At 40.8% G+C, this 11,360-nt stretch overlaps 1 protein-coding gene across 1 annotated transcript; it reads left to right on the top strand.

Moving 5' to 3' along the window:
- The first annotated feature begins 535 nt into the window (after positions 1-535).
- On the top strand, positions 536-6,381 carry LOC126392402 (immunoglobulin superfamily containing leucine-rich repeat protein 2-like). Its single transcript, XM_050047785.1, has 2 exons — positions 536-659; positions 3,623-6,381. The coding sequence occupies exon 2, from the start codon at positions 3,632-3,634 to the stop codon at positions 5,780-5,782; it is 2,151 nt and encodes a 716-aa protein (XP_049903742.1). The 5' UTR covers positions 536-659; positions 3,623-3,631; the 3' UTR covers positions 5,783-6,381.
- Positions 6,382-11,360: the final 4,979 nt, after the last annotated feature.

The raw sequence follows: 11,360 nt of genomic DNA, 5'->3' as shown, positions 1-11,360 counted from the left end.
ATCAGAAGGCGGAGATCTCTGATTGTCTGGTGGCAAGACTAAGACTCAACCAACACTGACTCAAGTGACATCACTTGAGGCATCAGACTTCACACAGCTCCATCTGGAGACACAAAAGGATTTATGCAACTTTGTTCACATGTAAAGTAGTACTCTCAAAGACCTGTAAACACACCTTGATGTGTAAAATTGGTGAAGTTCCCCTTTAAGTTTCATATTAGTTAGTACATTAACTGTATCATTGTTTTTATTTGAGAAAGACTTATCATAAGTCTTAATAATATCTTATTAGCAGCCTATTTTTATTACTATATGAAGCGCCCATCAGCTCTCACAGTAGTCTTCTGTAAACTGTCCGTCATTTTGAGGGTCGTTTCCCCTTTAAAAATTTGGGAACGTCGCTGCTGCTGTGTCCAGAGCTGTGAGGAGGGGAGGATGGCAGGAGGAGAGGAGGGGGAGATAGCTGACATATATGCACAGGCAGGAGAAACCCCGCAGCGCACACACATACCCGGGTTCACCATGTAGAGGCGGACTGACACACACGCGGACTCCTATTCATCCTCAAACTTAACACCAGCATGTACCCTGCGCTGCTCTGACTGGAAACACCGGCTGACGTCATTCGGATTTCTCTGCAGAGACAGAAATAAAAACAGGTAAGCACGTTGACACCCAGTTTTAGTCTCCTGACGCGGAGGAGGTGAGGGATCCTCTTTCCTCCCAGCATCAATAATTCATGTGCGATCCTGTGTCGAGGTCTTTTTACAGGGATGAACTTTGGTCTCGGCAGGATCACACTGACACTTATGATGTTGTGTTTCATACATAGATCAAAAGAGTGATTTCCAGCAGTATGCATGTCATGCAGCAGATCAGACTGCTGTAAACAAACAGCAGACATGCGGCTGCCTTTCAGCACCAAGGACAGAGCACCGGAGGCTGCTGCGTAGTTTGAAACCAGAAGCTTCTGCCAATGACACAACACACAGCTGTTTCATCTGTGCATTTAACTTGGTTATCAACCCAGTGCATCACAGCTTCAGAGCAGAAATCTCCATTGGGATGAGCTGTGAGATTGATTGTGCACCAGTTTGCTGTTCTCACAGACACCACAGGGTATGTTCCGACTGAAGTCAGACAGAGATACGTGTTAACTGACAGTGTACACAGCTGTCTATCAACAGAGGCATCGAATACTAAAGCACAGAAAGTACTCATTATGCAGAATGGCCCATTATTTTATTGGATTATAATCACTGATGCATTAATGTTTTCATCACCTTAATGTTGCAGCTGGTAAAGGTGGAGCTCATTTTACTTTCTTTATGTACTGCTGGGTAGTTTGATCCATAATAATGGTCTATATCTTAATTTATAGTTGATTATAATCATTATAATTTAAGGGGGTTGTTTATTCATGAAGCGTAAAGTGAGAAACAGGGACTCAAATTATAAAATGGACTCAGTGCCGATTTGAAACTGTGTTGCTCTCTGCTGAGTTTTTAAAAAACTGACTCGTTTTTCAACATGAAATAATTGAGGATTATAATTTAAAATATAATGTATTTAATTATTAATTCATTTATTTCCTTTGGTGTAGTTGATATTCTGGGTTATCCTTTGGTTGATATAGGACAGGCAAAAATAAGCCTGTGGTTTCATCCTATTCCTTTTTTTGGTTATTGACTGTGAGAAAATCTGTGTGAAATAACCAAAATGAAAAATTATTAATTAATTAATTTATTCATTATATTTTCTATTGATAATCTGAAAAGTAACTGAAGCAGACAAGTAAAAAATACAGTATTTACCTCTGAGATTTAAAGGAGTACAAGTAGCAGAAAATGGAAATACTCAAACACAAGTGCTTTAAAATTGTACCTAAGTACAGTACTTGAGTAAATGTACTTAGTTACATTCTACCACAGAAAACATAAACATATTTATACTTTTTTCAGACTCTAGTCTTCATTTTTCAGCGAGTAAGACGTGTGTTTTGAGTGTAAATAAGGTGCTAGAGTGCATAAAACTGTACTAATTTTCTGGAGGAGGATTCCCCCAGATGTCAAGCCCTCAACAACCTGAAATCTTATATTCACCCCTGCCCAACATCACAGATTTGCCCCAAAGAGCTTCACGATATCTGTACAGCTTATTAGACACTCAAAAAAATAGAAAGAATACCGGAGAGGGGATAACCTTCCAGAAAATTGACCGACCAGAATGGCAAACTTCGAATGTGGAAAACCAGGATGACAATTTTATGTAGATCAGTGCAAACATATATGAAGACCATGGATCTGAGGGCATCCAGCAACTCCCAGGTGCCACCAAACAGACAAAAAGCTCTAAAGTTCAGCTGCTGTACGGAGGTGCTCCAGGTCTGTGCCCCAGCAGGGTGTCTGCCTTCTTTATATTGACAGAAGTAGCTGCTCTTCCTCTCTCCTCCTGTAAACAGGCCAATGTTATCAGGCAGAGAAAAGATCAAATAGACAAAAGTGATTTAAAAAACATATTTCCTCAATTACCTCTAACCATTCAGATAGTTTGGTTTCATTTATCCATCATGACTGAGATTTCCCAGTACACTCAGTACACTGAAGATGAAAGGACTCAAGGCTCAAAGAAGTGGAGAATTAGATTAAAAGATTCAGTAGTAAAATTTCTTCTGAGAAACAATGTCCCAGTTACTGTGGACAGTCAACAGACCACACAGTCAGCAGTCTTTATTCACAGTATTTCAAATAACTGGATGAAGGTCGGAGGCAAAAGTGTCAGAAGTGGTGATGACGAAATCTGCCTGAAGTTAGTCTCCATTGATTTATGTGAATAAATCTGAGTAAGAAACCAAAAGCACTTCTAAGGGGTTGGAGCAGTGGTTCCCAACTGATGAGTCACAGTCCAAAAGTCCAAAAAATGACTTGCAAACATGTCAAGTTTGTAGAAACACACTTTATTTTTAAGCACAGTGAATTTCTGGCACAGAGCTTTTATTTTGAAGCGTTGTTTCCCACTGCAGATTGAGTGACTAATGGACAGCTAAACTAGCTCGACAGCATGGCCAAACCTGTGTATGATACTTAACGTATTAAATCATGTGGACCTTGAACCAATGACTAAGGAGAAATTTGGACCCCATGGCTGGACCAGTTGGGAACCAGTGGGTTGGAGACAGTGGTGTTCCTGGCTTACTTTGATTAGAGTAAACCTGAACATCAGCTTTGAATTTCAGTCAGAACCAGTTTTTTACGTCCTTATCTATCGAAACCAAGACTATCTGTGTGACTAATACCAGAAGCGAGACAATAACAATGTGATGTGGCTGGACCCACCCTTTCAATTCTTAAACCTAGACCATGACCTGGACCTTAGATTCTCTAAGTAAAGTCTATCGGCAGGCTCAATTTTCCGCTCTTTCATCTGCAAACAAGAGGCTAAAGTTGAGCTGAAATGCCTTTTATTTTGTTCTGGTGCTTCATTTTCTTTATGCTTAAACCTGTATGATTTTTGTCTGTTCAATTCCTGTCCTTTTATTCTACTGCTGCACTCATTTTGCATTAAATCTGCATAAATCTACCTTAATCCAGTGACTGATAGATGCACTGACACTGTTTTACAGGAGCAGAAAATGGCAGCCGCAGACATCTTCTACTTCACTTTGTGGATCGCCACAGTCCTCACCACCGGACTCGGATGCCCTGAGCTCTGCACCTGCTCAGATAAATATGGCCGCCATTTTGCTGAATGCTCTTACAAAGACTTGGTCGCAGTCCCGGATGGTTTGCCTCTTAATGTTACAACTGTGAGTCTCACCGCCAACAAGATCAGTGTGATATCATTGGGGAGCTTCGACAACGTCACCCGGGTGACGTCGCTGTGGGTGGCCCACAATGAGATCGTATCTATTGAACCGGGGACCCTCACGCCTTTAGGTCATCTGCGTAACTTTGACATCAGCCACAACAGACTTGTAGACTTTCCTTGGGAGGATCTGCAGAATCTCACGAGCCTGCTGCTGTTGAAGATGAACCACAATGAGATGGTGCACCTGCCGAGTGACGCCTTCGACAACCTCAAAGACCTGAGGTCCCTCCGACTCAACAATAACAAATTCACAACCATCGCTGAAGGGACATTTGACGGTTTGGTGTCGTTGTCCCACTTGCAGATTTATAAAAACCCTTTTGCATGCACCTGCTCCCTCGACTGGCTCAGAGACTGGATTTCAAAAACCACCATCACAGTCCCGGAGCAGAATTCGATCATTTGTGCAACGCCACAGAAGCTCAGAGGGGAAATGATCGGAAAATTGCCTGAGTCAAAGTGCACAGGCACAAGTGTGACAATACAAGCCGAGCCAAATACTCACAACACGACTTTCTTCGAGGGCAGTACGCTGGTGTTGACTTGTGTATTCACAGGAAACCCAAAGCCTCTGGTGTTGTGGGACATTCACAGCAAAAGCCAGAAGCTAGAGCTGGCATTGTCCTTCACTGAGGATGACTCAGCAGAATCAAATGAAGACTCGTTACTGTCCTATAATCCAGTAAAAGTCTTTAATAATGGGACTCTCATCATTTCATACCTCAGGAAGGAAGACGGCGGTAACTACAGCTGCTCGGCCACAAATGAGTTTGGAAGAGCCGAGGATTCGGTGTCAGTGGAAGTGGTGGCGTTACCAAAGCCAACACCCAAAAAACGAATCACCACAACACCTGCCTTCATTAAAATGCACCCATCTGTACACCAAACAACAGACAAAACATCTGTTTTTGATTCTGTGCGTCTCCCTGATTTAAAGAGAAAAGACATCATGAACACTGCACCCAGTTTTCCGCCCACTGCAGATATCAAGCCCTCGGAGAAGGCAGCAACATATCCATCACGTGCTAGTAAATGCGGCTTGACGGCTAACACGAGATACATTTCCAGCCACGTCTTTAATGGGAGCATGGATGATATCAAGCAGTACACATTTGACTTTGGCGTCATCGCATTAGGGGTGTCAGAAACAGAGGTAACAGTGCGACTCAACCCTCTTCTCATACCCAGAGACCACAGCGCCAAACGGGATGCCATCGCCGCTGCCACCACATCTGAGAGCCTCCACGCTGACAGTGAAGAACACGATGGCCTGGCTGACTCCTCCGAAAAAGTCATCTCAAATGGCTTGTACCTGTGCGTCACTGCCGACCGCAAACACTCAGCTGTGCAGTGGTCGCGGATCAAAGAGGGCGTCAATACGTATCTGTTCAGCGGTTTACGCCCTGGCACCAACTACTCCCTGTGTCTGACCTACAGAGGGGAGGACTGTGAGGTTCAGGTGCTGTTCACAACGAAGAGGAGGACGCCTAACCTGCTCATCATCATTTCCGTCAGCATCTGCCTCCTCACCGTGTCCACTGTACCCCTCCTGGGTGCGACGTGCTTCCACTTGGTGTACAAATACCGCAGCAAGACCTACAAGCTCATCCTGAAGGCCAAAGACCAGTACCACATGGAGAGGAACCTCACCGCCAACTTTAACATCCGTGCACCTCACACCGAGTCCCAGAGGAAGATTAACGGCAGCCAGCTGGACGAGGAGGAGGGGGAGACGGAGAGTGGGGACGGTGAAAGAGAAGCGGATACAGAAGAAAGTGTCATGACTGAATCCTTTTCTTTGTCTCAGTGCAGGAATTTAGACAACTGTGAGGTCGGTTCTGAGTACAGTGACAGGTTACCTTTGGGGGCTGAGGCAGTGAACATTACAAGCAACTACAAATATCCAAATCAGTAATTGTTGACATCATTAGCAGTTTACATTTGCAGGCAGTTTTCAGTTTGTGCCAATGGTTTAGGCTTCCTTTAGTTGTGCAAAGGCAGCCCTGAAATATTGCTTTATTCCACAGAGATCTGACAAGACATAAAATACATTTATTTACAGAGCTGAATCGTTCCGTCACTAGACAGGCTACATGCTGCCAGGCTGTGATTGTCAGAGGATGTTTTCCAGACAAACATTTTAGGGAAATCTGAACTAGGCCTGGACATGAAAACCTTGTTAGTTTTTTGTGACTGGAAATATCACAGCTTGTTTTCCTCCTTTCAAAATAGGCAATTTTCTGTGATGCATTCATGTACACTTTTGAAAAATGAGTTCCATAAACAACGTTAGAGCAAAAATACAACCAGCGTGTGTTCCAGAGAGAGAAACTGGGTGCTCAACCTCAAAATTTTAAATCAATTATCAAAGCAGAGAAAGGCAGCGCTCCATCAAAGCAGTCAGTGTCTGTCCAGCCTCATATTTTTATTAAGATAGTATACTTTTAATAAGATTTTATTAAGAAGTCTGTGCCAGAGGCCTTCCTCAGAGCATGAGTAGTGTTTAAGATAATAGTTTGGTATTAAGGGAAATGCATTTATTTGCTTATCTTGCAGAGAGTTAGATGAGAATATCAAACCCACTCTCATGTCTCTCCATAGATGTATAAAGAGAAGTGGAGGCAGACCCCTGTAAATTGCTATGAAAATTGCTCAGTGGTGCATGAAGCCAAAAAACTTTGACTTCACTGGTACCCATATCGTCTGTGTCATTGGGCTCATATCCTCCTGAGACCCGAACTTTTGTTTGGTATGCATTTTTAATTTCTCCTAGCTATTTTGGATCAGTAGGACCTGATAAGTATGAAAAACTTAACATTGTCAGTGATAATTAAGTCCCAGTGTCCTCAAACGAGACAACAATGAAGTCCCAATGTCCTCAAATAAGATGATAGTCCCAATGTCTTCAAATGGTTATTTCCTAATTAACAGTTTCGTAGGCTAAAATTAGTCAAATTTGTTGCCATATCAAATTACGAACATTATTAATCATAAATAAACAAGTTTCAACCATAAAATTTGATCAAGTTTTGGACCTTGTCCACTCTTGTGTCGGGATCAGCTGCAGACTGACTTGGCAGAGATGGCTGCCATCTTGTTTTTACATGGATTAGTTTATTGTGCTCTTACTATCACTAGATGGCACAAAAAACATCCACGAACAAGGACAACAAGTCTAAGTTAAGCAGAATGAAGTATAAGATCAAGTAAACCCAAAATGTGATGTCCTCATATGAGGACACAGGGTCTCAGGAGGATAGAGCAAGCGCACTACAGACTTCGCCAGCCAAGCAGCTAGCTAATAGTTTAGCACTCCGCTAACTTGGATGTAGATGAAATGATGTAATTGTACAGCACTTCTCAACTCTTTAGATATTATCTGACCAAACTGATCAAACCCGACAGGGAAATGGATCATTTTGACAGTCTCTGATGCTCAGAAACATTTATCCATTGATTTACAGACACCACTTTCACATTGTAAGTCTATTGGAAAATGTTTTTTGGGCCCAATGGCATCACGACAGACCTGGATGTTGTAGTTACACAGTTTGGCCACTACACCAAATTGGCTTCAAAGTCCAGCACCCTTCCCGGGGGCCTGTAGCTGTCCAGTAGACAGGGGTAAACAGCTGGCTCACTAACAGTTTTAGTTGGCTTACCAAAAAACACAGCAAGTGCCACTTTCTCCACGGCAGCACAGTTCTCTTTTTTTAAATAGAAAATGCAAAGAACTTTTAAAAGTGCATCTTGATCCAAAAAAACAGCCCATTGCTGGAATAAATGTAGTCTCGCCACCAGACAGTCAGAGATCTCCGCCTTCTGATAGTCTGGGGACACTCCTTTCAAAAGTGTGTTTAACACACCGGCGAAAACGGCCGGCAACAAAGCAACGCCTCTTGCATTTTTGAAAAGGACACGCCTTCTCAGAAACGTGCGCTCCTCCTTTTCTTGTCCGCAAGGAAACAAACACACAGAGAGCTTGAAAATGGATGCCGAGAGATTTAACTCCGTTTTATGAAACGTGTGCTCATCTGTGAAGGAAATATTTTTTCCAGCGGATGTCTTAGTTACAACATTATTGAGCTAACTGGAGTAGTTTCATGTCGTATCCGACAACGGGAGGCTTTTAACAGATGACGTCCTGATGTTAGCTTTGCTGCTAGTGTTAGCTGTCCCTGTCAGCTGCAGCCACTGATGCTTTCTAGACATCGTGATTTCCCAAAACTGAATAAATACCACACATAGCAACACAAAACTGCTTTGCTAGCTCAATCATGTTGTAACTAAGATATCCGCTGGAAAAGATATTTTTTTCACGGACCGTTTAATGAGTTATTACCTATTACAGACACTGCTAACGGCTAACAGGGCTAACAGCTAACGGTTAGCCCAGCTAAACGTGCACACAGAAATAGTAATGTTTGTTCAATCATTGTGTTTATAGACTTTACAAACATCGGATTAGTCCAAACGGTGATACAGTGATGTGAAAAATGTGATATATAGGCTATATATATAGCTAAAAGCTCTGCTGGTTTTCTACCCGGAAGTATTTGTAAACAACAAGGCGATTCCCTCTATAGTCCGGCCGGACGGATGAGTCATGGCCTTGTAAAAGATTATGTTTCTTTCTTTTAGTTGACGAGAATGTGTCGCCGCAAACGCGACAAACATCCACTAACTTTGACGGCGTATCCACCGTAGCCACTAACTTTGACGGCGTTTTCTGCGAGCACGGCTGAGCCATTTTGTACCGCTACACGTGTTTCTAGTGGGACTATGTTTACAAGCACAAGAGTTCAGCGAGCCACCGAAGGACCGCCCTGCAGATTTACTATTGGTTCTGCAACGTAGGGAGTTTTTTAAACTCTGAAATTGTATCCGCCCATCTAAACACAAAATCAGGGAGAAAGTCATCAGTCTTTAGTTAAGCAAAGCGTCTAAAGACTGACTTGTGAGTCTAGAATAAATGTTGGCATTGTACGTTTCTGAAAAATCACAGATATGTTACACATGTATGTTTCATATGTAGCAGATATGTTAAAACTAAAATTTGGTTAACGTGTGGTTAGGCTACTTGGTTAGATTTCGGAACAGATCATGTTTTGGCTTAAAATAGATGTTTTGGCTACAAACATGTGTGAAAATGTCATAACCTCCTGTTAAATGTTGTTGGTCTTGAATGTGTACAGTGGTCTGCTGCTGTCCTGTGCTCAGCAGGTGTCAGGCCATCCACCACCCCGTCCTCCTGAGAGACTCAACTCATGTACATGTAATCTGAACTACATCATACTTATCAAACGTACAAATATAACTTATCTGTGGTTTGCAGGAATGTAAACATTTTATTCTGATGACTGGGCTGAGAACACACATAGTGATAGACAATCATGGGATGCATGAAACAGATATCTTCACTGTATTTTTTTTAAAATATGTTGTTCAAAAACACCTTTTCTTTTTACATTAAGAAATCCAGTAAAAAAAAAAAAAATACTGGATCTGGCCACATTCTTTGGTCCAGAACTCACAAAATTTCAATAAAATCTGGTGAGAAATTTCTCACATGAATAATATAAACATTGTAAAAAGGAGAAATATAACCTCTGCGGCAGGGTTATAAACATGAAGTCTTATTTGTTCATTTGTGCCTTTAGAGTAATTTGTAACAGTGAGATATTTCATATATTTTACAGCTATAAAATTTTGTACCAACATTAGTTTGTTTGGCTGGCATCAATGAATTGTCAAAATGTTCTTAGAGACAAAAATTAAACCATGAAATTAACAAGAAATTCTTTAAATTTAAAATATTTATTAAATTATTTTTTTCAAACAAAGTTTCTGCCAGAAAATAATCTTGATTTTTGCCTCTGTCTATTTTTAAAAGCATCATTGTTAAAAACTTGCTCTCAATAAACAGCAAATGAGTGAAAAGAAGAGCACACAATAATTTCTCCTGATTTCTGCAAACTAGCATCGAGATGATGACGATCAAGGTTTGACGCAAAAAAAGCGAGTGTTAAATTAAATGAATCAAAGCTTGTGTCACGTGTAACATGCATTGCAAAATTGCTAGGAAAAATGTCAACTAGGCAGTAGGCAGTAGTGAATGGGCTAACTGTAACTAAAAGATAACAATATTCTGCTTTAACAGTGAACCTGTGCTGTCGTATTAGGGGTGTAGTAGCTTAAAACTACAGATACTTAACGGGAGTTTAAATGTTTAGAAAAAGTGTGTTGTTTCAAAAGCAAAAACGTAATGTCACACAGCTATGAGCTCTTTGTCCAGTTACTCTGTGAACATTTAAATTACAATAACTGTTTTCATGTTAAATAAAAACTGGGTGTTTTCAATAAGCTCTCTGTCACGCTGGTAAAATGTGGACACGTTAGTTCAATATCCACAGAATCTACTGCAGACTGTGTATAACAGCACAAGCACTTCAGAGCGTGTGTGTGAAGTTACTGCCTCGTTGTATCTGGGTCTCGTGTCCATCCTGTCGTGTTTCCCAGAGTACTGTGTTAGAGGACCTGCATGCTGCCTGTTATTGTGAGTCACAGTATGCTGTGTCTGGTGTAAATATTCTGGACTTCAAGAGTAAATCTGAGTCTGTGTTTTTTCTGTTTTATACCCCTGTAATAAAGGAAGTAGTAGGGATTTACCAAAGTGTTTAAATATCCTCACTAACTCTCCTCATCCTATGTGCCTCAATAAAGTTTTGACAAAGGGATGCTGAATGGTTGCTCGTCTGTTCATCTCTGTTTTTCTCTCGACAGCTTTAAATTCAAAATAATACGTTTTTAGTGATGTGGAAAAGTTGTCCTTACTTGAATATATTAGTTTATTACAACACATGTCTGACATCAGAGCAGCAGTATACGGAGACACAGATGTACCAACAATTTAAAGCAACATTGCATTTACTCAGCTTTAAACAGTATGTTGTGAAAGTAAGGTACAATGTCACACGTCATACAGAATCACATGATTACGGCACTCAAGTAGGCAAAAGGACTTAAAGAAAAACCTTTCAGGTGGTTCAATCAATCCATTTTTTTTATTGGATGTGATAATAAATCAAGTGAAAGTGAATCATGGGACTCAAACACACTTCACACTGTTCAAAAATAGAGTAAAACATTTTCATGCATTCATACATTTTATCTTATTATCATATTAAACATCAAACCTGTGCTTTCTCGCTACTTACTTGTGAAATGTTAGAAATGCAGATGTACATGCACTTAATAATGTGTCTGTGTAAAAATATGCAATATGATTACACTCAATATCTCATCATTATTTAAGAAGCTGAAATATAAACCTTAGCACAAACAAAGTTAAAACAAATAATATTAAAATATAATTATTACATTTTTTGGGAGATTGTGTAAGTTGGTTATAAATTTACAAACTCTCTCACCTGACTCAGAACAAAGTGTACGGCATGCTGAACTGAGAACACACTGAGAACCTGCACTTGTCG

The sequence above is a fragment of the Epinephelus moara genome, chromosome 1, assembly GCF_006386435.1.
Source record: "Epinephelus moara isolate mb chromosome 1, YSFRI_EMoa_1.0, whole genome shotgun sequence".
In the NCBI taxonomy this organism is placed as follows: domain Eukaryota; kingdom Metazoa; phylum Chordata; class Actinopteri; order Perciformes; family Serranidae; genus Epinephelus; species Epinephelus moara.
Note: the sequence above shows the minus strand (reverse complement) of the source record. Positions and strands in the feature narration are given on the sequence as shown.